At 33.5% G+C, this 27521-nt stretch overlaps 1 protein-coding gene across 1 annotated transcript; it reads right to left on the bottom strand.

Annotated features, from left to right (window-relative positions):
* Positions 1–548: 548 nt before the first annotated feature.
* LOC127724951 (uncharacterized) lies at positions 549–7876 on the bottom strand. Its single transcript, XM_052231953.1, has 5 exons — positions 7858–7876; positions 6564–6842; positions 4414–4554; positions 3530–3620; positions 549–2056 (listed from the first exon to the last, which is right to left on the bottom strand). The coding sequence occupies exons 1-5, from the start codon at positions 7874–7876 to the stop codon at positions 1642–1644; spliced, it is 945 nt and encodes a 314-aa protein (XP_052087913.1). The 3' UTR covers positions 549–1641.
* Between the last annotated feature and the right edge of the window lie 19645 nt (positions 7877–27521).

The raw sequence follows: 27521 nt of genomic DNA, 5'->3' as shown, positions 1-27521 counted from the left end.
TTTCTATGGTTTTTTCCTTGAAAAAAGATTCCTTACAATAAAGAAAATGATCTGCAATTGGAGGTGCATAATTAGTATCCATAGGTATTTTGATAATTTAAGCATAATATATCTTGTCATAATGAACAATATTATTGTCAACTAAAAAATGTAAAACCTTCATCCCAGTTTGCATTTCTAGGGCCAACAGTTGTTATTATTCGGTATGACAGAAGAAAGTTATCATTACAGCAGATGATTTCAAGGTCTGAATAATCATTCAATTATGTGTTGTCTCATTGGCAACCATAACACATCTAATCATGTTTACATTATAAGTACTGTTTGCTATTGTTATTATGAATATATATATATATATATATTGTATAATATGCGTTTTTTTTCCTCCATGAAATATTTGTTTATAGTAACAGTCATACCATAATGTGTTGTGCAGTGTGATAAGTATGAAAAAAAAAACAAAATAGAGCCCCTCAAAGGGCAATAACAGTTTACACATTTATGATTTGGTGAAATAAGAGACTCATTTAATTTATAGGATATCTACAGTTAGGCTCATATCTTATCAATAAAAATCAATAAAGTAATAGCAGACTTCAGCAGGAAAAAAAAGGCTTACGTAGTCTCAGAAACTATAAAGGAGCCTGTAATTCATTGGTTGTCGTTTGTTGCTGTATATCATACTTGTTTATTGTTTTGTACATAAATCAGACTGTTAGTTTTCTCGTTTGAATTGTTTTACATTTGTCATATTAGGGCCTTTTATAGCTTACTATGCGGTTTGCGCTTTGCTCATTGTTGGAGGCCGAACGGTGACATACAGTTGTTTTAAACTTCTACGCCATTCGGTCTCTGGTGGAGATTTGTCTTAGTTGCAATCATACCAAATTGGACAGTAAGTCATAGATATAAAAAGATGTGGTATGAGTGCCAATGAGACAACTCTCCATCCAAGTCACAATTTGTAAAAGTAAACCATTATAGGTCAAAGTACGGCCTTCAACACGGAGCATTGGCTCACACCAAACAGCAAGCTATAAAGGGCCCAAAAAATGACTTGTGTAAAACCATTCAAACAGGAAAACCAACGGTCTAATCTATATAAAAAACGAGAAACACTTATGAACCACATCAACAAACGACAACCACTGAACAGTAAGTCATGTCTATTTGATAATCAAACAAACATTAACTTTGATATTCTGTGTAGTATACGATAGTGTTCAAGATTTATTTTGAACGAAAAATAATTCTTCAAGCACGAGAACATGACACAAGAAGTGGCAAGCTTGTTGTAAAAATACCCCCTTTACACCTTTACACATGCAATAAAAAACAATCTAAAAGGAGCAATTAGATACATTTAAAATAAAGAGAATGACGCCGAACATGTAGTAAGCTTGTTAGTTTGCTTGTTCACATTAGATCAACCTGATTCTATTCACAACAAGTCTTTGATTAAGGCATCGGTTCATTGGAACATATGATCACTAAAAATGGCAAGATGTAAATGCTAAATAAATGTCATGACTTCAATATTGAAACCTTCAGTAAACCGGACACGTGACCCAATAAGTTGAAGGTAGCATACTGTTGAATCAAATTATGCTGTACTCAGATTATTCTAGTGTTGATCTGATGTTACACATCAGTAAAAATACCTTCTGCTGTTGAATGCACAGAATGCATTCCATGGATTGATTGACTGTCATAACATATATTGTTGATCTGAACATTTTGAACTTTTTCACCATATACAGGATCATCAGTAATAACACAGTCAGCAATGTGTGGGTTTGTTTTCTCACATGTTTTTATGCTGTTATACGGTATTGTATCTAGTTGATTGGCTGGTCTTTGACTCTTAATTTTGTTGTTTATATTTATTGTGCCAGCATTTGTAATGGTTTCTATGGTAACAACCTGTTGGATCTCGTTGGAAGGACTTTTATCTCCCATGTTAACATTTGTTTCTTTCGGATAATCACATCCATCTGGAGGATGACGCTTAAAAAGTCCCACAAATAGTTCCAGAAGACATTGCTTTTCACCATGCCTGATTGAAATAAACAAATTGTTTAAGTAGTTTCCTTTTTCATAAAGACAGTAATGATGGTGACCGAAAAAAAACCATTTAAGATAAGAAATTAAAACAATATTACTTTTTTCAACAGTATATTTAGTCATTTTCAGTTGTATAGTGTGTATTCTGATTCATATTTTTCAACCATTTGTCCTTTATCCCTCAATTTAAAGTTAATGAGCACAGTGTTTAAATGACGATATTTGTTGTGGGAACGGCTCTTGAATTTTACTAGTCTATTTTGAAGTGCTGTTTGCTAGGCCAGAAAGAAACATGTGAAGCTGGACGAAATCTCTTGATATCACACGGATCTCTTGCTTTCAATCATAAATGTTAAAGGGATATGTCAATACGTGAAAAGTTGTTAAAAAATAATGAGAGAGGCTTATGATATATCAAACATTTGAAAATTGGTATGTACTGCCCTTCCACTAAATACATGCCATGCGTAGTGGCAATTTGGAGAAACAGCATGTATTGATCGGTTAATAAAAATTATTCTGGGTAGAGGGCATGAACTGTTACCTTGTGAAATAATACGTAAAAAAGCGGCTCGATTTGTCGGTCTAGCACAAAACAGGATTCACATTAACATCACATTTGCATGTTTGTCTTGAATAGGCTTGTACTGTCGCGTGCACAACCCGTGTTTTACAATAATTTTCATCAGGTACATTCGTGACCAGGAGATTGAAAAGCCAAAAATATATCAAACGTTTCAATGCATAAAAACCGAAAGGGGCCTAAATAGAACAACCAAAACAAATCAATTAGGTTAACTTTGTCTGGGGGAGTTGCAACCTTAGTTTAAGAAAAATTACATGAATATATACAAAATGATGCTAAAAATAGTGTGAAGGACTTTAGTTTAATGAAGCACATGTTTTTTTTTTCTTGTGGTAGATGACCCTTTATGTCATCGAACATGACTGCAACTAATACAAAAAAAATGAATGAATGATTAAAAAATGAACTTAAAATCGTGTTTATTGCTAGAAATCATAATCTTATAATCATCTTTAATGATTATGTGTGATCCCAAAACTGCCATCAATAATACTTATTTTATGAATTGCGAATGTACAAACAAAATGTATCATTTGTTAGTACATCCCGTTGATATTTTCTTAGAAAGAAAATCAAATCACTGCTACAATAAATATGTAGGGTAACAGCACATTCGTGAATACATACCATTGGTATTTCCCAAGAAGGACAAACACTAAATGGTAACAATACATTCATGAATACATACCATTGGTATTTCCTATGAAAGAACATCCCTGTACGTAACAGTACATTTGTGAAAACATACCATTGTTATTTCTTCAGAAATAAAATCACTGTAGGATAACAGTACATTCGTGAAAACATACCATTAGTATTTCATTAGAAAAACAATCACTAGAAGGTAACAGTGGTAACAGTAAATTTGTGAATACATACCATTGGTATTTCCTTAGAAAGAAAATTGCTGCTGTAATAGCTGCTAATAGAAAGGCCACAGTGACTGCAGAACCGACAATGATAAAAACATCTACAAAAAATGTTTAATCTTAAATACTACATTCATTTTATATTGTCAAATTGTGAATAGTGAAATTGTAGTAATTTCATAAGTAAAGTGACCTTGAACGATTTCCATTTATTTGTTGAACCTTTTTGTCTTCTATTGATAAAAGTACATGCGATATGTTTTCAATCAAATTTTGGCGTGGAACTTCTCTCGCACCGATAAAGAAGATGGGATCTATCGATGGCTGAGATATAAAGAGCAAGTGTCTCTAAAACACACAATAAATAAAACCAGGAATCCAGTTACAAAACAAGATATTAACCACTTACTCGAGCAAGGAAAAAATTACAGTTAGTTGTAGAAAGGTAGCTGAGGTAGCCACAGTTGTCAGGTGAATATTGTCGATCAAAGATTCAGAATCAACAATTTTAAGGAGTTTCAAGAAAACCATGGCTATAATGTTGTACTTGTATAAAGATTTCGAACTGTGAATTTCAGTAACCACTTCAAAAATGTCCCTGGTGCAAAATATTTTCATGGAATATTGGCCTTACCTTTTCTTGTGACTCTGAACGTGAAAGTACGTATCTTTGTGAAAACAGTTATCATCTAATTGAACGTTGAAGATTACTAGCGGCGAATAATATGTTTGGTTCTCCATGCATACTGATATATCTGATCATGCATATTTGTTTTCGAAATATGAATTGATTAATATATTCATTATCTATTGTTTTTCTTTATTTGTGTTGTTGCACATTTTAGAACTACATGTATGTATGACATACTTATGCGGTCAAGTTTAGAAAACTACCTTTTGATACAGCTGTCGAGTTTGATGTTGGATTTACAAAATCAGGGGACGTAGGAGAAAGTCCGTTCGATTGCTCTCTGATTATGTCTTTTCCAGGTTCTTTGATAGTGTTTCCATTTACACTACATGTTGATTCTTCAGCTTGAAAGAAAAATATATCACCTATAGTTTACTTATATGACTTACCAGACATGCGTATAATGCGTTTAGGAGGTGGAGTATATTCACATTTTCAGCTTAGATTTTTTTCTGGTAAACAGGCGGAAATTTTTCCATCGCCCATTTCAAATGCATTATAAGTATGTTTGATTTTGAAATCTGCGGTGTCTTTTGTCAAGACACAAAACCAAAGAAACCAAAAACATATTGACTGTCGACGAAAAGTTGCGAAGACTATAACTTTAAAGTGGGAATCGACACTGTGATTTAACGAAAGTAAAATAGAGTTTTAAATTTCAGATTCTAAGCTAGTTATATCCTTAAATGGTCAATTTAAAAAAAAAAAAACATAATGCAATATTATGAATAGAAGTTTGAATGAAATTAAGATTTTGTATAGAGCTCCATTTTTTGTTTGTTTTGATGTTTTGATGTTTTTGGTTTGTTTTGGCTTTGCACTGTCCTTGGCTGTCATATGTTTTTGATTTGTTTTGGCTTTGCACTGTCCTTGGCTGTCAGATGTTTTTGGTTTGTTTTGGCTTTGCACTGTCCTTGGTTGTCAGATGTTTTTGTTTTGCTTTGGCATTGCACTGTCCTTGGCTGTCATATGTTTTTGGTTTGTTTTGGCTTTGCACTGTCCTTGGCTGTCAGATGTTTTTGGTTTGTTTTGGCTTTGCACTGTCCTTGGCTGTCAGATGTTTTTGGTTTGTTTTGGCTTTGCACTATCCTTGGCTGTCGGATGTTTGAGTTTGAGTGTTTTGAAGTTTATGGTTTGTTTTGGTTTTGCACTGTCCTTGGCTGTCATATGTTTTTGGTTTGTTTTGGCTTTGCACTGTCCTTGGCTGTCAGATGTTTTTGGTTTGTTTTGGCTTTGCACTGTCCTTGGCTGTCAGATGTTTTTGGTTTGTTTTGGCTTTGCACTATCCTTGGCTGTTAGATGTTTTTGGTTTGTTTTGGCTTTGCACTATCCTTGGCTATCAGATGTTTTTGGTTTGTTTTGGCTTTGCACTGTCCTTGGCTGTTAGATGTTTGAGTTTGAGTTTGAGTGTTCCTTATGAAGGTTAATCCAGAAAAGCTTCGAACGCACCAACTTTATAAAATGTTATTTTCCTTATGCACTATTCTCCGTATATGGTAATCCTGGTGTTCCTTTTCATCTTTATTATGGTGATTCAATGCTTCATAGAATATTGGGTCATCACGGTTACTCTTTATATATATATACAGACGTCAAATATTAAAAAAAAAAAAAAAAAAACAATATCATATTTATTTTCGTGTTTGATGATTTGTTTACAAGTAGACATGATCAGTTTATTAATCAAGAAGTAATTAATGTTTATCAATCATGGACTTTTGACGAGGTCAATACGTTATATATGGACCTGTTCAGATTATATTGTTCAATATAATCTAACAGGTCCCTATATAACGTATTGACTGAGTGAAAGTCCTTAATTTATATATAACATATGCAAATAGTGTAAGTTTGAAAATGATATTGACTCGATGTTACTATTTTTGGAAATGATATTGACTCGATGTTACTATTTTTAGTAACATGTAGTCAACATAATTTTTTAAAATAGTAACGTCGAGTTAATATGTCAAAATAGTGAAAAAATACAAAATATATATTGGGAAACACGTGACCAATGAGAAACAAGAAACATCAAACCATATGTTATATAGCCTGATAACACCCTTATTTGTAAAGTGCATCTGTAGTTGAATAAGTTCCTGGATATACAAAGAAAATATTAAACAAAGAACAATATATCTGCATCTTACTGAAATTGAATGCAATAATTTAAAAACTGTTATGATAAATGGTGTCTATCCCCTCATTACAATTTTTATTAAATTAATGTAATTATCTTAAAATGCATACATAACGTATAAAGTCCTCATTAACTCATATTTTTTATAAAACGATTCAGGATTTCAATGTTTATAAAGAAGTAAAGATGTTTGTTATAAAATCATCATACCTGTTTCACATTCGTAAATGATTCTGAAGAAGGATACATAAGCCAAACATTTTATTGAGTAAATCTTTCTTACAACTAAACCACAGTCGTTTCTACCACAACACTGGTCGTCAACATTGAACACTTCTGTACAGTCTCCGACAAAATACCGACATTCATCCCACTGGTTTCTCCCATAAAGCGCCTCCTTCACATTGATGTAATAATTTGGAGGGCACTTCAAAGCAACTTTTTGTGCTTCACTTGAATTTTTATTTGTACATCGAAATTCTGTAATACCTGAAATATAAGAGAACTCATTTGTGTACTCGTCCCTCTTGGTAATACTTTCGACTATAATTCTATAGTTACCATAAGCTTAGTTTGACGATGGCTTAGGACGCACCAAAATTGAAAAGTGCTATTTTCATATACTAAGTAATATAAGTCAATGTTAAATCGCTAACAAATCAATATTGAATTGCAGGATCACCATTTGATTTTCTGGGGGACAGGATGATTTTGGAAAAATATATTTTATCAGACCTAAACAAAAAAATCTTGCCCAAAACAGGATGTAAATAAAGATACTGTCACACAAAATGCAGGCATGCAATGATTGTGTACAAAAGTGAACATGAATTAAAAAATAAGCTTTTGTGGCAACAGATTAAATTGACATTCCATTCGCCAAAAAAAAAATGACAGAATGTAAAAATGTGAATTCCCTCATTTCACTTAAAAGGAGTAGGTTCGATAACACCCTAAAACGGCCCCTATTTCTAGCTGCAATTTCAAATTAGGATGCATTGACCAATATCACAATGAATCATAGCTAATACAATGACTAGATAGAAAATATGTCTTTTTGTTGAAAATTTACGTACTTGCGTTCTATTCATGATGTCACAAATAGCACTTTTTGATTTTCAACGAAAATTCAATGAAAACGGGTAAATTTCCAATGATTTTTTGAACAGGAAACATAGAGCGCATGCTTCGACAAAAAACCTTTTTTAACAAAATGTTTTTTATCACATTTTACATATCTGACTTGAATATTTAGTTTTTCGACGCCTGCGCTCTATCTTTCCTATGCCTTAATTAATTTGGTTGCAATCTGGACGATTTGGAGGGGGGGGGGGGGGGTTGATAACTGTATATTGATTTGGGGTATGATCTACATATCATATATCATATATAAATATGCTATTGAGAATCTTACATTATCATTATATTAAATTAAATCAATTCATTTGAAAGTTAAGGGTAGCTGTATATTTATGAATTATGAGTGATGATATAGATTTAGTACTTATATAAGCATAGGTCATATCTTAAATATTGTATATAAGTATATGTCATTCTTTCTTAAATATTTATATAACTAAAGGTACTGAATTTCAGTGAATGTTATATTAAAATGGGTACATTTTTTGAGGCAAAAATGACACACCCCTTCCAAAAAAATATGGAAGTTAATTTAATTCACGCTAAATGTCGGAAGTTTAAGTGCCTATATAGCCATATGCATGCCAAACAAACCCTCTACAATATGTTGTTCGTTCTTGTTTGTTTTTGTTCGTTCGTCTGGTTTGGTTTGGAGGATTCGGGTGTTGACCGGTGTTGGTCATATCTGTTTAGTGTACACTTCAGTATTTTGTTTGTGATTCCTGTTATCATTTTTATGTATTATTACAAAAAATGAAAAAAAAAAAAACTGAATGGTATATAGATTTGATACTTTTGAATAATCTTTCTCAATGCTCTACAACTTCGACAATAATGTGTATAAGAACAGGTTTGCTTCGAGTGCCATCGGTCAGTCTTTTCATGGTAGACCATCCTGGGGTCTCTTTAAAAATAATTACTTTTTATTTCGGACAATGATGTTCGAATTGATGTCACTAGCCAAAACTAGCACAGTCATGCACTATCCTGTCATATCAGTAAATACACCCGTTTGAATTTTGCCATGCATGCCAAAGTCAATTTGCAGTTGTTATGTTGCAAAAACTATGTACCTCAATTAATTATAAGTTATTACTCACCTTTACAAAGCTTTATACATACTGCTGTAAGTACAAAAAAACATTGATATGCTTTCATTTCGTCATTGTTTGTGAAAGTTTAATACGTTCGTGTTACAGTTTTCCATTATTTATAACATTCTTTGTCTCGAGAAAGTCCAGTGAAGTGTAAAAGTGATGTCAGCTGGGTCTTGTACCCAACCGTTGTTGGCCTTTATAAAACATCTGTCGGTCAGGGTTCAAAAAGTTACCTGCTATTGTTAACTAAATTTTTGGTAGTGATTGTCAGATAATAAAGTTTGTTACAAATTGAGTAAAAACATTTCTCAAAAAGATTTAACGCTTGCAGTATTTTCATTTGGTTAAATGTTATTCATTAAAATTTTATGGATGTATGTATTTGAAGTACTAGTAGATTAATTTTCACATTCATTCCCTTATGCTACTCCAACTTTTGAATTTTGACCCTCTAAGTAAAACAATTACAGCTAGGACATACTGGTTATACCTCTTTTATGTTTTATGTTAGTTTTAAGCAATAATATTTATGGAAAAAAAAACGTTCAAAGGTCAGCTGTTGATTTGGATCCCTTTCCTTCTCAATTATATTTTTGTTAACTTTATAAAAAGGGATCTACATCTTTATAAAGATTTTATTGTAATGTTTAAGTGACATCAAGTTCATGCAATTTTTTTTTGCGCTTGCATTCCAGACGAGGCTGCCATATGGTAGGATGGATATTTGCATATGTAGTATTATCATATCCTTTGAGTAAATAACTTATAATTTTTACAGTATGTGAATTCCATATTTTCCGAAATGGTGCTTAGCGGGCTGATAGTCTATCAACTGCTTGCGGCTATTATCACATGCCTTCCCGAAACGTTATCGCATGGCATTCTGGCGTTACTCGGCAAATTCCGGAAAATACATCTCAATGGTATGTTTTCAGTGAAAAACATAACAAAGTAGGGTACAAAACAAATATTAGGAAACAGGAAAATATATTATGCAAAATCCAAAACAAATGATACAATAAATGCATTTTTCAAAGTTTCCAGCATAATTTAGCAAGTTACTTTACAAATGTTGACTTTTCCAAACAGTGTTCATTTTGCTTTGTTTCGTGAATATAAAAATATACTATACTGTTGTTTTTCTTCTCTGTTGAGGCATATGATAGAAAGATTTCATATCAGATGTATAACATTTGGCGTCAGCGCCCGTAAACTTTTCACTTTTTGAACTTCTACTTGAGAACCACTTAAAAGGATCAATATATTAAACTGTTATTTTTCTCCATTGTTGAAGCATATGATAAAAAGATCATAACATGTCATTTATCATATCAGATGTATTATCAGCCCGAGAGCCGAAGGCTCTCGGGCTGATATTGAACCTTGGGCTGATAATATATCTGATATGAAAAACGCCATGTAATAATCTGATATTATAACGGTTTTATCAAACGAGCTATAATAATGATAATCTGATAATCTTATGTTAACCTCTTAACTGCTTGTCTTGTGTAGGTGAATATTTTTATGCAATAGCTGTCCCCCGCGCGACGCTTTGGACCCTGTCCGTCTGTGTATCCATCTGTCCGTCCGGTCTTGTAACTGTCCTCACATGTACAACTCTTGCCAGGTTAAAAAAAAATATATCAAAGGTTTATATCCAAGTTCGAAAATGAGTGCCGATCAATAATTTTTCAAAGAGTTTTACCCCTTGGAAATATTAATAATATGGAAAATTGCATTATAAGCACTCGCATAAGTACAATTTTTGCCAGATTTGTATCAAATTTACGTAAAATGTTTCCATCAGCAAGTCTCGGACAGTATTGTGACAAAATATTTGATAAAACTTTATAACACACTAGGTCGGAAACTATTGCTTCACTTTTTGAAGGATCAATGTCAATACTACAAATTATAGTTGTGTATTGTCAACAGTAATTTAAGTAATCTGCTAAGACATTTCTTTACCATTACAAGATTAATATAAAATGAATAATTAACCATTTTTTGATAGAACAAATCTCTAATGAGATATGAATCAAATTAACATCACAAGCAGGTCAACATTTATTATAAAACTTTGGACATAATATAATCTTCTGTTCTTAAACAACTTAACAATTAGCCTTACTTTCGGACAATTCGATATTTGGCTATAATAACTAATAAAGTTACGTTGCCATAGCATCAGCGCGAAGTGCTATATAAGATTGAATTAAAGCTGGCTCGCCAAAATTCGAACCTCTCCTTAAGGTAGATCGGGGGGTCTAAATTAAAATCCATAGAATTTTTCAATAATTTGTCAAAATGTAGTTTATATCATGCTTTTTCCAAAAATATGATAAAAAGTATGGGTCACTGGGCTTTTTATCAAGCTACAGGTTGTGCAATATTGTCAGATTTTGTATAGATCATGCATGGAGAACACAATTTTGTGTGATAAAAAGAAAACTACACCATAGAATTTTAAGATAATATATGAGAAGATAGCTCTAATAATATGCTTTCAGATAAGAAAAAAAAAAATGGGGTCACCGGACTAGTTTTCTAGCTACATAATAAAATAGGTAAATTCACAACACATTCTATTATAAAAGTTACTTTATCTGAGTTATGTATAAAAATAAAAAGAAGATGTGGTATGATTGCCAATGAGACAACTCTCCACAATAGACCCAAATACACAGAAATTAACAACTATAGGTCATCGTATGTCCCTTTATATCTGAGTTATCTACCCTTATGTGGCAAAGTTGGAAAAAAAGGGAATCAAACTAAAAATATTCTTTTTTTGTAAAATACAGCCATACATATGATAAAACACATAATTTTCTAAATTAACATGACAAGTCTTACACATGAATTACATACTACTCTCGAAATTTGCACATTTCATTCAAGATCTAGACCGATTGCTATCTGCTATTTCAAAATCCAAGATGGAGGAAGACACCCCAGATACCTTAAATGGTAAGTTCATGACTTTAGAACTTTTAAATGTTAAATAAAACTTTGATAATTAATATAAATGATATAATATTAATCAAAAGTTATGTTAGAAAGTAATTGTTGTTTTAATATTAAGAAATCAATTGAAAATGTACGTTTGATTTTATTATTGTTCTTCAATTTGTATTTTATCTTGTATTGTCACTTCTTTTTCTTTATTAAAAAATGCGCTGTAAGCGCTCTCAAGCCTACATTTCTTGAAGAAATTAAAAAAAAATCAACTTTAGACAGATAAAATATGTGCAAGGAGGGGGCATTGGAACTCTGTTCAGCTTGTTTTCTTACACATATAATGAAAAGGTATTTATCTTTAATCTTTCACAAATGCTGATCGATGCACTAGTTTTATAAAACTGATGTAGTGCTTTAAATGTGATTTATTAAGATGTGTAGTTATACCTGCTGCTTCTGTTGTGTAAATGTCTTACAAAAGCCCAAATGATCTTTTACATTATGTTATATAAACATCCAATTTCTTAATACATCAATTATATATTACTTTATTTAGTTATAATGATCTATTGTTAAAGATGTCACTTTTCAACCAATATATGCTGTATAATCCTTATATTTTTTTCAAGTAAAGACAGTCATTTCTATTATTTGATGGAGTAAAAACAAACAAAAACTTAAAACCATTCAGTCACACGTAAGAGGGTAACAAAGAGGCCATGTCAATAGGCATTGAGCTTCACACTTTGAATGTGTAAATACAAAATAAAGTTACCGTTGCCAATCATATATACAACACATTTTTATCAGTTATGATGTTTTTGTAATATGTTGCTATGGCAATGGGAAAATGTAAAGGAATTTGAATTGGAAACATCAAAAAATAAGACTTAATTTGTATCATATGTGATCCATATGTATACGGCAATCCGGAATAACAGTGATGTAATGTAGATTGTATTCTTAATCTAAAAGTTCTATATATGGTCAATTAAAAAAATAAAATTGGGTAAGCATTCAACAGAATTTTTTTTGCTAATTGTTTCAACAGTGCCTACCTTATCTTTTTTGTAAGTTTTTCTTAATCAAATTGAGAAGGGAAATGGTTCAAAGAGACAACAACCCGACCAAAAAGCAGAAAACAGCCCAAGGCCACTAATTGCTCTTCAACACAGCGAGAAAATCCCGCACCCGGAGGCGGGCTTCAGCTGGCCCCTTAAACAAACCAGTGAAAATGGACGTCACACTAAACTCCGAAACATATAAATGAACTAAAATTAAAAAAAAAACATACAAGACTAACAAAGGCCAGAGGCTCCTGACTTAAGACAGGCGCAAAAATGCGGCGGAGTTAAACATGTTTTGTGAGATCTCAACCCTCCTCCTATACCTCTAGCCAATGTAGATAAAACAAACACACAGAAATACGCATAATAAAATCAGTTAAAAAAGAAGTCCGATTCCGATGTCAGAATAGGTAACAGAAGAAACTAAGCAAAATGACAATGATACATAAATTAAAGAAGATGCCAGGAATGGTCTGTGGACTGAGATGACCTGATGTAATCCAGATGGTCATTTGCTAAAACTATTTTACGGTTTTGTTTCTTATGTATAGATGGAATATGCCAATCATGAAGTGTTTGGGACAAATAAAAGGCAGATTCAGGGTATGATGGGGATGCATAGATGCATAGAGCCCATACAACCCTTTTTATGCCCTTGTCGCGGCGGAGGAGGCATTAAGTGTTACCCTTGTCCGTCCGTCCGTACGTACGTCCCAAAATGAGTTTCCGTTCTCTAACTTTAGTTTGCCTCAATCAAATGTTAAGAAACTTATACACAATGCTTCTTACCATAAAACACAGATCAATTTCAATTTTGGGTGGCGTGATATTTACAGTTCTCTATAGTTATGTCCCTTTATAACGTTATACGCAAGCGGGATGTCATCTGCATGTGTCCCATGGACACATTCTCCATTTTCTCTCTCAAAAACTCTAAATCATTTCTAAGATTTTTTACCAGTGGGGGCATTAACAATTCAATATTTTGACCCCCCCCCTTTTGAATGGTTGTTTAACGTTCAGTGGCAGGTCAGATGCATATTCAGGACGAGAACGTGATAATGAGAAATGAAAACGGACCCTGCTTTGTACTAGACCGACACGCTGAGCCGGATTTTTAATATGCTAGCTCACAAGGTAACAGTTCGCAGGTAGACATGTCACTCTACCCGGACACATTATTCTGACTCCGGGCCGACCAGTCTTTGCTTTAACTCCTCAATGCTGTGTGCTTAGCGGAAAAGCAGCAAATACCAACTTTCAAGTCTGGTTCCTGATGTAAAAAGGGTCCCTTTGTCTTCTTTATGATATGCTCAAATCTCCACCAGATTGTTAAGTGAGAAAAAAACTTTACTGGCACTTCCTGTTGAGCTTTTCTGGTATACAATATCAAAAATATAGATAGAGTAGATCGACTTTTCATCAATTTATTGTCAATCTGTGAATATTTTGTTATATAGGAGAATGTCGTGCCATAGATAACTAGTTGAGAGCTTGCCTGGTTTATTGCTCGGACCAGTGTAATTTAAAACGATATCGGAATGACTTTTCTCCCGCAGGTAAGTGCGGCCAGGTCATTGAGTTTTTGGCAAAAGATAGTGAGTTCATTAATAAAGCTAATGTATATACCAGTAAACTAGTGTTCTTCTCAATCCATATTAACGTATAAAAACAGATTTTTCCATTTCCTTACGAATATTATTTATCAAACTGAATATGTTATAAAGTATGTCAGGTTGAGATTGTCTGATAACAGTTGTGATATTCCGGACCAATGTTGAGATCTACTGTCGAATAAAACTGTCAATTTTCTGTATAGTGGTTGTCATTTTAACTTGTTTCTAGTTTTGATATTAGTTTTACTTGGAGCCTAATTGGTCCAATACAGACACTTAAGAGTTTTGTGATTAAAGTCTAGCTAACGAGATGGAAAGTATAGCGCTGAAGATTTAAAATCCAGAGCGCTGGAGATGTAAAGTCTAGCGCTGAAGATTTAAATTCCAGCGCTGGAGATGTAAAATCTAGCACAGAAGATATCAAGTCAAGCGCTGTCGATATAAAGTCAAGTGCTGCACGTATAAAGTCCTGCGCAGGAGATGTGAAGTCCAGCGCTATAGATCTAAACTTTCAGAGCGGTGGATGCACAATCCAGCCGCTTTAGATATAAATTCAACTGATGTAAAGTCGTCCAATATAACTGTCCGCTGGTCTTTATATCTACAGCGCGGACTTTGCATCTCTAGGGCTGGACTTTATAATTACAGCGCTGGGCGTTGCTTCTCCAGCGCTGTACTTTGCACCTCCAGCGCTGGACTCTTACATATTTAGTGCTTGACTTGAGGTAGCAATACACAGTTAGGAAAAAAACTTGAAATTGACACTGATAATTTATCGACACTGATAATTTTTAACCACCCCTTGCTTTCTAACAAATAGGGCTTACGTGGCATTTATGACCATATGTATGGAAACAGCATCGTCCATAGATTTGATTTCCAATAGTTAAAATGGTGAAATATAATCTGTTTTGTGTAACCATGGCAACAATCTGCATTTATTTGATACAAAATATTGCAAAAAGGGGGGGTGAAAATGTCACAAATGTCCCCAAAATTTGGTCCAAAGTAGAATTTCTTTCCATTTGAGTTATACCCTTTCTTTAACCATTGAAATTTATCTATCAAGATGTCAAATAAAAATCACCGAATTTTTCGATAAAATTGAATTGAAAACTTCGAATGTAAAAAAATTGGAAAGCACGCTTCAATAATTTATGGACCTATGGCCGGTACGGATGTGAAAATACGGACTGTCAAACAGAAAATGGACTATGAAACATGCGAACAACAATCTTGGTGTTCATATAAACCCCTTTGAAGGTTTTATTATTCTTCAGCTATCTAAGCATTAATTTTATTGCACAATGATTAACTTTCATATTTGGAAAATTCACCGGGGCCAATATGCGAAACCAGCTTCCTCCACCAATAAAAACTGACCTCCACGAAATAGCACAATAGTGTTGAAAGTGGCGAACCAGGAAACCATTGTTTTCCCCCTTTTTGCCCCTAATTCCTAAACGGTTTCAGCCATAACCCCCCAAAGCCAATCCTAACCATCCCTTTGTGGTATGGAAACTTGTGGTATAATTTCAGAGAGATCCATACACCGTTCCACAAGTTATTGTCTGGAAACTAGAAAAATGCTTATTTGGGCCCCTTTTTGGCCCCTAATTCCTAAACTGTTGGGACCATAACCCCCAAAATCAATCCCAATCTTCCTTTTGTGGTGATAAACCTTGTGTTTAAATTTCATATATTTCTATTTACATTTACTAAAGTTATTGTCCGGAAACCAAATGTCTTCGGACGACGATGACGACGACGATGACGTGATACCAATATACGACCGCAAAATTTTTTGCGGTCGTATAAAAACTACATTTTACCCCTATGTTCAAATTTTAGCCATGTCGGCCTTCTTGATTGGCAGGCGGGATCATCGGACACTTTGACCAAAGTTCCTGTGAGTTAAGCAATTGACTTCTTGTTAACAGATATATAAGAAGATGTGGTGTGAGTGCCAATGAGACAACTCTCCATCCAAGTCAAAATTTATAAAAGTAAACCATTATAGGTCAAAGTACGGTCTTCAACACGGAGCCTTGGCTCACACCGCACAGCAAGCTATAAAGGGCCCCAACAATTACTTGTGTAAAACCATTCAAACGGGAAAACCAACGGTATAATCTATATAAAAAACGAGAAACAGTTCATTTAGATATTTCTAGGAGTTATTTTCATAAGTCGACATATTGCGTTTCGTACAAATTAAGGACAAATCAATAATGACCACGTAAAAATTATTTTACTATAATTCTTACTTGTAAGTAAAATTAATTTTAATTCATTAATCATGTAACAATGATTACAATATGATTGAATGAGTAAAAACATCATTTTTAGAAACTCTTAATCTATGGGACACCTTTTCGACGTTCATCGTGTTAATTAACCGAGTATATACCCATATGGTCCGGAACATACATATAAAACTAAAAGGCTTCCTGCATAATTGACACAATTTTATCTGACCAGTGCCAAATTATCATGAGCAAGACATAAGTATGTTTCCAAAACGGTAATTAGGGAATTTCATGCACAAATCCAAACTGTTCTTTCCAAAGTTCTCGAGCTAAGTTCAGTGAATATTGGACTTATGTTTCAAAAAATATCAGTGGCGTAGCTTTGTCCTGATTTATCACTGAGTGAGGCAAACGATTCGGGCTTGGGCGGAGAGTTCAAGGGTCGAAGCCCGCGTTGCAATTTTAAATGCAAAAAGTCGATTTATTGATTAATTGTTCACAAATGCCTAACGGACAGTCACATTTATTTCATACCGGACGAGAACAAATCGACTGGAGTCCAATAGATAGATTCTGAAGAATAGGTCGACCAGAATGAAGAGCACCGACTGCAACTGGAAAAGGGGGGCATGTCTGATAAAAAAAAAAAGACATAAGCATCATGTCAGTTTCACAATTAATCCTTTAATTTTTCCACAGTATAATTTGTCCGTTCCTAAAATAAAATATTTGGTCAGAACAATGAAACAAACTGCCCTCTGTAGTTATTCTGTCTTTAAAAGAGAGGCGAAAGATATCAAAGGGATATTCAAACTCATATTAACCTAAAAACAAATTGATAATGCAGAAAAAAAAACCAAAAAGACAAACAACAGTATACAAAACATAACATAGAAATCTACAGACTTGGCTACACAAACCCAACATAAAACCAGAAGAGCGAGAAGATCCTTCTCCACGTGTGGCACCCATTGTGTTGTTCATGTACAAACCAGGTGATAAGTCATAATTCGGTAGGGTAATCACATTCGAGGAAAAGAGGACGGGATTGTGGTTATCATCTGTGAAACAGATATTCTATAACTTTAAACCAACTTGTGATGGCTTTCCTAAAATTTTCGAAGGAATGATTTTAACTTCATCACTTGGAACTCTTGGTTTAGAAGCTTCCATGAAGGCAGCAAACCTCTATCAAGGAAATCATGATAGGACACGCAAGCTCTGGAATATCGTTTTAAGAGACATATAAATCATACGCTGCTGCTGGAATGTTGCTACATAGAAACGGAAAGTTCACAATTTTGAAGCGGATATCATCTCATTTGTTGTAAAGTTTTGTTCTCAACAGATTGTCAATTTGTAGATGAAAGTCAAGATATGAGGCATACTTAAACTATCTGTTGTATTCTTTTTTCAAGTTCAATGGAAAGATGCGTTCAACATAGTCACCAAACTTTGGATTATTTGGTGAGAGGATATCATACTTGTATTTACAGTGCAATGCTGTTTAGGCTCATAATGACAAATATGTGTTTAAAAAGTAAAGAGAAATGTTTGGAACCATCTTTACTCTATACTCTTGAATATACCTCACTTTGTACATTTTTCTCTCTTCATCCCTCTTCATCCTACTCTATTTTTTATTTGTAAAAAAAAGGCGAGGCAGTTGCCTCATTGTCTTAATGAAAGGTACGCAACTGGATATAACATAGTTAACCATATGCTTGCCCCAATTTCAGTCAAGCAATTGTATTTGTGACTTTAAACAGAGCACAATCAAAATGAGTAGAGGTTTTTTTTTCACTTCATTGGGCATTATTACGCCAAATGTGTTAAAAGTTAAACAAATGGTTCAGAGAACACTATCTGGGGACCATAATTTCTCCTTAATTTCTTGTTGCATTTATTAAAGAATTGAAAAAAATCTGAATTTAACAAAAAATCAATGTTATTTTAGTAGTCTCTACTCGATTTCTGTGCCAACATGATCTTTCAGTGGCTTATCTGTACTATCATAATCAAGAAAAAGAGAACTGTTGCTGGGCAGAATTTGTTGCTAAGTGTTTAATAATTTGCACATATCTGTACTGCCCTAAAATACCTATTGAAAGTTAAATTCAAATTTTCATTAAATTTGTGGATATTATAAGGGGTCTAAGGTTGCAGAATCGATATATTAAAGTTATTTAAAAATAAATAGTGAATGTGTCCATGGGACACAGATGATGTCCCCGCTTGCATATAGCGTTATAAAGGGACATAACTAGAGAATTGTAAAAGTGACGCCACCTAAATTCGAACTTGATCTGTGTTTTATGGTAATAAGCATTGTGTATAAGTTTCATAACATTTGGTTGAGGCAAACTAAAGTTAGAGAATGGGAATTTTGGGAAGTACATACTGAGGGACAAGGGTAACACTTAATGCCTCCTTCACCTAGTGGCGTGGGCATAAAACACAAGTCTGTTGCTCAGGGAAAAATTACATTTTCATATCAAGTTACTGGTACATAAAATATATAATTAATTTGTAAGCACTTGAATTTAAACATATTTTTAGATACAATGCACAAAAATCTTGAACTTATTTTCAATTTAATTCTTTCAAATAGTTGTGTGTTCCTGTAGTATCAAGAATACAGTAATGGGCAATAAAATTGCTATTTGGATTTTTAGATAAAGGCAATTAAATGTTATTTGATTTCTAACAGTTTTCAAAAATTTTTTTTTTTACTTTTTCAGGTTGCCATATCAATGCTTTAAAAATATTAAATTGCTCAATACTGTCCTTCTTCAAGATATTAGAGTTGAGAAATGACTTTTTTACAGTATTGATTTTCTGCTTATCTTAAAAATGCATATGATACCATGATTTGGGGTGGTATTTTGACAAAGTATCTCAGGAAATGGTCATTCCTTAATGAGAAACTAGCATGATAAGTTCAATCAAACTTAAGAATCCATGTCAGCAACCACTGAAGTTTGAATTGAATGTCATTTTTTTTTCTACATAATGCATGTAATGTAACACAAAAAAAACGAAAATTTTTCAAATCCACTGGTTTCCATGGCAACAATTTCATTTCCTGAGATACTTTGTTAACCAAGGAACATGTGCTTATGCACTTAGTCTTATTATCAACCACCTTTTTTTTAATAGTACATACAATTATTACAGCTGCTTCTCTTCAATATCTCAACCTCATTTACCTTAAAATTCCTGTTATCTCAAAGTAAACTGTCAGTTGGAACTGATAAATTTGCATTATATAACTTAATTATTTTTTCAGTTATAATGGGAGTCCACTGAATACATCAATTACTTTTTTTCAATGATCTTGACTCAGACAATCAATGTTAAGACATGTGAAGCTCCTTTAAGGGCATATGTACAATACAGTTTTGATCTTTTATGATTTTTTGACTAAAATTTGCATACAAACTATTTTTCACCTAGTCAATTCTAATATGTAATAAAAATATAACCTCATGTGCTACTTTCAGATATAAAAATGGTAGAAATTATAGACATTTACTCAAAATATTGGTTTCTATGACATTTCTATCCTTTGAACAGACATACCAAATTTTGTTGTTTCAAAAGATAACCATGAGCGAATTTTTGTAAAAACTTTCAGAATATTGTCTCCGTATTAATAAACTCTTAATTAGTGTTACAGTATTAGAAAATAATACATTTTTATTATTTCTTTCATCAATTTAGAAAAAAACAGCTATTTTTGCTGTATATCTATCCAATTCATAAAAAAATCATCAGTAATTTTTTCATAAAAACTGGCACAAATAATCTTCATACTTAGTCAAGCCGAATCACATTTTAAAAGAGAGGGGTCAATGTACCGGTACTCGCTTTCAAGTTAATGATTAAAATCAGTCAAAAAAATCTCTTCCCAATATGTCACGGTTTGGCGTCGCAAAAAACAACATTTGACTTTAGCAACGTCATTACCTCCCCAGTAACTATATCATATGCCCTTAAGAGTGCACACACTGAAATGTCTTGTCTGCTTTGCTGATCATGATTGATTTTTGAAAGTCTTAAAGAAAAAAGTTTTACTACAAGTATCCCAAAAACATAATATTGTCAAGAATGCATGAAAATAAGGTCAACGTCAGACAGACATGTTCACCTTACAATCATGCAGTACACCAAAAATAGTTGCCTATTGCTTATAGATCAGACCTAACGAAAAAGACATAACATTGACCAATGAACAATGAAAATGAGGTCCAGGTCAGTTGAATCATACCAGACGAGCATGAACAGCATACACCAAATATGGTTGACCTACTGCAACAGATATATCCACAAAAATTTCAATATTGACCACTGAACCCTGAAAACAAGATCAAGGTATGAAGAACCCAGGCAGAGAGATATGTTCACCTTACAATCATTCTATCTACTAAATATAGTTGACCTATTGCTTGTAGTACATGTATCCGAGACAAATACCAAAAACACAAAAATTTAACATAAATCAATGAACCATGAAAATGAGTTCAAGGTCAGATAAAAAGCATGCCAGAAAAAAATGTACACCTTACAATCATTCCATACACAAATAAATGTGGACACAGCTGATGCCCCCCCTTGCATATCATATAGTTATAAAGGGACATAACTGAAGAACGGTAAAAGTGACGCTACCCAAATTTGAACTTGATCTGAGTTTTGTGGTAATAAGCATTGTGTGTAAGTCTCATAACATTTGGTTGAGGCTAACTTAAGTAGAGAACAGAAACTAAAAATTCAGCAATTTTTTTATTTGTAAACACGCATAACTCTAGAATGGTTGTGTATAAGTTTTATAACATTTGGTTGAGACAAACTAAAGTTAGAGAACGGAAACGAAAAATTCAGCAATTTCTATGTATTTAAAGGGACATAACTCAAGAATGGTAAAAATGTCGCCACCAAATTTCGTACTTAATCTGTATCATGTAGTAATAAGCATTGTGTGTAAGTTTCATAACATTTGGTTGAGGCAAACTAAAGTTAGAAAACGTAACAAAAAATTTGTACACCATCTTAGTTTTGTGGTAATGAATATTGTGTATAGGTTTCATAATGTTTGGTTGGGGCAAACTTAAGTTACAGAATGGAAACTAAAAATTTTGCAATCTTTCGATTTATAAAGGGGCATACCTCAATAATGGTCAAAGTAACACTACCCAAATTCAACTTGATCTGTGTTTTATCAGTGGAAGTCAAAATTAAACATTGCATTGTATAAAGTATTGATTGTAGTTGATTTAACTATAATCATGGACAAAGGAAGATAACTCCAATTTTAATAAAATGCTCCGCTGGGGCGCAGCTTGATACGACCGCAGAGGTCGAACCCTGAACAGTTGGGGCAAGTATGGACACAACATTCAAGCTTGATACAGCACTGAATTTTGATTGTAATTAAATATTTGACACAGCATAGGTTTCTGACACAGAATGAATGTGGCCTAAGAACTTAAATTTTTTTAATTTACCTATTCAAACCATATCATTATTATTTGCTTTTATATATAAATCAGAAATAACCAACTTAAAATGGAAAATTTTAAAGAAAAAAAAGGAAAAAAAAATCCCCCCCCCCCCAAATTTTTTGAACCCCCTTATGATTCGACACCCCCAAACTCAATCCCAGCCTTTCCTTTGTGGTATGGTACCTTGCAGTACAATTTCAGAGAGATCCATACACTTGAACACAAGTTATTGTCTGGAAACTAGAAAATGCTTATTTTTGGCCCCTTTTTGGTCCCTTATTCCTAAACGTTTTGGGCAATTACCCCTAAACTCAATTCCAGCTTTCCCTTTGTGATATGGAACCTTGTAGTAAAATTTCAAAAAGATCCATACAATTACACACAAGTTATTGTCATGAAACTAGAAAACTGCTTGTTTTTTGCGCCTTTTTGGCCCCTAATTCCTAAAATTTGGAGGCAATTACCCCTAAAATCAATCCCAGCATTCCCTTCGTGATATGGAACCTTGTGGTACAATGTCAGAGAGATCCATACTCTTACACACAAGTTATTGTCATGAAACTAGAAAACTGCTTGTTTTTTGCCCCTAATTCCTAAAATTTGGAGGCAATTACCCCCAAAATCAATCCCAGCATTCCCTTCGTGATATGGAACCTTGTGGTGCAATGTCAGAGAGATCCATACACTAACACATAAGTAATGTCTAGAAATTACAAAAATGCTAATTTTTGGGCCCTTTTTGGCCCCTAATTCCTTAACAGTTGGTACCATAACCCCCAAAATCAATCCCCACCTTCCTTTTGTGGTATTGAACCTTATGGTAAAATTTCATAAAGATCCATTCACTTAAACTGAAGTTAGAGTGCGAAAACCAATGTGTCTTTGGACGACGACGACAACGCCAACGTCATACCAATATACGACCCCAAAATTATTTTGCGGTCGTATAAAAATTACTTGATATTTAGAAGAAAATAAAAATTTTGCAATTTTTCCATTTATAAAGGGCATAACTCTAGAACGGTTAAAGTGACGCCACCAAAATTCAAACTTGATCTGTGTTTTGTGGTAATAAGCATTGTGTATAAGTTTCATAACATTTGGTTGAGGCAAACTTTAGTTAGGGAACGGAAACTAAAAATTTTGCAATTTTTCCATTTATAAAGGAGCATTATTCTAGAACAGTTAAAGTGACGCCACCAAAGTTCAAACTTGATCTGTGTTTTGTGGTAATAAGCATTGTGTATAAGTCTCATAACATTTGGTTGAGGCTAACTTAAGTAGAGAACAGAAACTAAAAATTCAGCAATTTTTTTATTTGTAAACACGCATAACTCTAGAATGGTTGTGTATAAGTTTTATAACATTTGGTTGAGACAAACTAAAGTTAGAGAACGGAAACGAAAAATTCAGCAATTTCTATGTATTTAAAGGGACATAACTCAAGAATGGTAAAAATGTCGCCACCAAATTTCGTACTTAATCTGTATCATGTAGTAATAAGCATTGTGTGTAAGTTTCATAACATTTGGTTGAGGCAAACTAAAGTTAGAAAACGTAACAAAAAATTTGTACACCATCTTAGTTTTGTGGTAATGAATATTGTGTATAGGTTTCATAATGTTTGGTTGGGGCAAACTTAAGTTACAGAATGGAAACTAAAAATTTTGCAATCTTTCGATTTATAAAGGGGCATACCTCAATAATGGTCAAAGTAACACTACCCAAATTCAACTTGATCTGTGTTTTATCAGTGGAAGTCAAAATTAAACATTGCATTGTATAAAGTATTGATTGTAGTTGATTTAACTATAATCATGGACAAAGGAAGATAACTCCAATTTTAATAAAATGCTCCGCTGGGGCGCAGCTAGATACGACCGCAGAGGTCGAACCCTGAACAGTTGGGGCAAGTATGGACACAACATTCAAGCTTGATACAGCACTGAATTTTGATTGTAATTAAATATTTGACACAGCATAGGTTTCTGACACAGAATGAATGTGGCCTAAGAACTTAAATTTTTTTAATTTACCTATTCAAACCATATCATTATTATTTGCTTTTATATATAAATCAGAAATAACCAACTTAAAATGGAAAATTTTAAAGAAAAAAAAGGAAAAAAAAATCCCCCCCCCCCCAAATTTTTTGAACCCCCTTATGATTCGACACCCCCAAACTCAATCCCAGCCTTTCCTTTGTGGTATGGTACCTTGCAGTACAATTTCAGAGAGATCCATACACTTGAACACAAGTTATTGTCTGGAAACTAGAAAATGCTTATTTTTGGCCCCTTTTTGGTCCCTTATTCCTAAACGTTTTGGGCAATTACCCCTAAACTCAATTCCAGCTTTCCCTTTGTGATATGGAACCTTGTAGTAAAATTTCAAAAAGATCCATACAATTACACACAAGTTATTGTCATGAAACTAGAAAACTGCTTGTTTTTTGCGCCTTTTTGGCCCCTAATTCCTAAAATTTGGAGGCAATTACCCCTAAAATCAATCCCAGCATTCCCTTCGTGATATGGAACCTTGTGGTACAATGTCAGAGAGATCCATACTCTTACACACAAGTTATTGTCATGAAACTAGAAAACTGCTTGTTTTTTGCCCCTAATTCCTAAAATTTGGAGGCAATTACCCCCAAAATCAATCCCAGCATTCCCTTCGTGATATGGAACCTTGTGGTGCAATGTCAGAGAGATCCATACACTAACACATAAGTAATGTCTAGAAATTACAAAAATGCTAATTTTTGGGCCCTTTTTGGCCCCTAATTCCTTAACAGTTGGTACCATAACCCCCAAAATCAATCCCCACCTTCCTTTTGTGGTATTGAACCTTATGGTAAAATTTCATAAAGATCCATTCACTTAAACTGAAGTTAGAGTGCGAAAACCAATGTGTCTTTGGACGACGACGACAACGCCAACGTCATACCAATATACGACCCCAAAATTATTTTGCGGTCGTATAAAAATTACTTGATATTTAGAAGAAAATAAAAATTTTGCAATTTTTCCATTTATAAAGGGCATAACTCTAGAACGGTTAAAGTGACGCCACCAAAATTCAAACTTGATCTGTGTTTTGTGGTAATAAGCATTGTGTATAAGTTTCATAACATTTGGTTGAGGCAAACTTTAGTTAGGGAACGGAAACTAAAAATTTTGCAATTTTTCCATTTATAAAGGAGCATTATTCTAGAACAGTTAAAGTGACGCCACCAAAGTTCAAACTTGATCTGTGTTTTGTGGTAATAAGCATTGTGTATAAGTTTCATAACATTTGGTTGAGGCAAACTTAAGTTAGAGAATGGAAACCAATTTTTGGACGTATATACGTACGTACAGACGGACAAGGGTAAAACTTAATACCCCCTCGCTACGGCGAGGGCATAGAAATAGTTTACCTTCTGCTTAATGTATCTGAGAAAACGACCTAATCATGTAACTTTAACTTTGATCACTGATCCATGAAATGAGGTAGAGGTCAGGCGAACCCTGTTTGCAGGACATGTAGACCTTGCAATGGATCCCACATACCAAATATAATGATTCTATCATTCATATTAAGTGAGAAAATTGCATGACAAAAAAAATAGACGGACACATGGTATCATAATAAGGCATCAATATACAAGGTATGAAGCATCCAGGTCTTCTACCTTCTGAAATACATAGCTTTATACCAATAGCTTACACCAGATTAGCATCCCTATGTCTCTCATTGCAGACAAGAAATAAAGTGACACTACCCAAATTCAACTTGATCTGTGTTTTATCAGTGGAAGTCAAAATTAAACATTGCATTGTATAAAGCATTGAATGTAGTTGATTCAATTATAATCATGGACAAAGGAAGCTAACTCCAATTTTAATAAAAATTACTTGATATTTAGAAGAAAATAAAAATTTTGCAATTTTTCCATTTATAAAGAGGCATAACTCTAGAACGGTTAAAGTGACGCCACCAAAATTCAAACTTGGTCTGTGTTTTGTGGTAATAAGCATTGTGTATAAGTTTCATAACATTTGGTTGATGCAAACTAAAATTAGAGAACGGAAACGAAAAAATCAACAATTTTTCCATCTGTAAAGGGGCATAACTATAGAACGGTAAAAGTGACGCTGCCAAAATTCAAACTTGATCTGTGTTTTGTGGTAATAAGCATTGTGTATAAGTTTCATAACATTTGGTTGAGGCAAACTAAAGTTAGAGAACGGAAACCAATTTTGGGACATACATACGTTCGTACAGACGGACAAGGGTAAAACTTAATGCCCCATCCGCTACGGCGGGGGCATAAAAAACAAATATTCATAATAACCGTAGAACAGTAAATTCAGTGCCTTTTCACATTGGCATTACATAGTTTGGAAATATTTATTAGAATGTGCCCTATTGTTACAAAGTGTAAACAAATGCTTAATTTGTAAGCACAATCTTGACATTCATACCTATCTATTGCATTAATTTACAAATAATTCTTTCCTGACTCTGTGTCAGCAATGACAAGAACAGGAATGTTTATGTTTGTCAAAAATAGTAAAAATTATGAAGGTCTCAATTGTGATTGCTGCTGTCAGTTAAAAGTGTATTGTTGACTGTCAAAAAGTCCATTTATGAGTAAAATACAGAAAAATTCAGATGCTCATGCTTGTTCATGAAGAAGCTTCTTTCCAAGTTCCATGAAGTACATTATTGGCATTGCATATATATATATCAATCAATAGCCATTAAAATTTATTTTAATTAAATACATATAGATTCTACCACTGCATCGAGTGTGATACGATATTTATCCACTCGAGACCGTTAAATTTTCAAATTTAAAACGCGAGGCTTGCCGAGCGTTTTAAATATTTAAAATTTAACTGCCAAGAGTGGATAAATATCGTATTACACGAGATTTGGTGGTGGAATCTGTTTCTCTAATGATTTTCAAACAATACGCAGGCAAATTTATTCCTTCTTTTCGAATGATCTGCAAAAAGATGTGTTCTTTCTATGTGACGTCATCAGGCATGGTCGCCTTTTTTCATGCCGTCACAATAGGAAATTCAGAGGAAAGCAAGAAAATTCGACGTCATAATCGGATTTTAACCAATGAAGAACTGAGATCAAACGAACCACATGTTGATTAAATTTTTTTTATACAATGGGTGCAGAAAGGGATAAATTGACGAAGAATTAGAGAAAAATCTATATATGATTCCAAATTTTATTGGATATTGCGAATGTTTAATATGAGCTAAAATGACTATCCATCAACTACTAAATGAAAAAAAAGTGTTAAAACATGTCCCAACCATTTGTAAATAACCTATCACCATGCTTCATAAGGGCAATTATATCTATTTCAGTATTCCATGAAGCAGTTGGCAAATCTGCATTGTGTGCAAAATATGGTGAAATTTTAAACTGATACACTTAGACTATTATCATGTCCTGCTCCACAGTATGGTAAAGGAAGATTAATCAATGTTGGTTGGTTCTGCAAACTTCATAGAAAAATATCAAGG

This window comes from Mytilus californianus, unplaced genomic scaffold (assembly GCF_021869535.1).
Source record: "Mytilus californianus isolate M0D057914Y unplaced genomic scaffold, xbMytCali1.0.p SCAF_14, whole genome shotgun sequence".
NCBI classification, from domain to species: Eukaryota; Metazoa; Mollusca; class Bivalvia; order Mytilida; family Mytilidae; genus Mytilus; species Mytilus californianus.
Note: the sequence above shows the minus strand (reverse complement) of the source record. Positions and strands in the feature narration are given on the sequence as shown.

What these genes read in the sequence shown, in the direction of transcription:
- LOC127724951 (XM_052231953.1), bottom strand. An exon ending in CTCGACAGCTGTATCAAAAG is followed by an intron (nt 3,621 to 4,413) that starts GTAGTTTTCTAA and finishes CATTTTTTGTAG; the next exon opens with ATGTTTTTATCATTGTCGGT. An exon ending in TTTCTAAGGAAATACCAATG is followed by an intron (nt 2,057 to 3,529) that starts GTATGTATTCAC and finishes TATTTCAATCAG; the next exon opens with GCATGGTGAAAAGCAATGTC.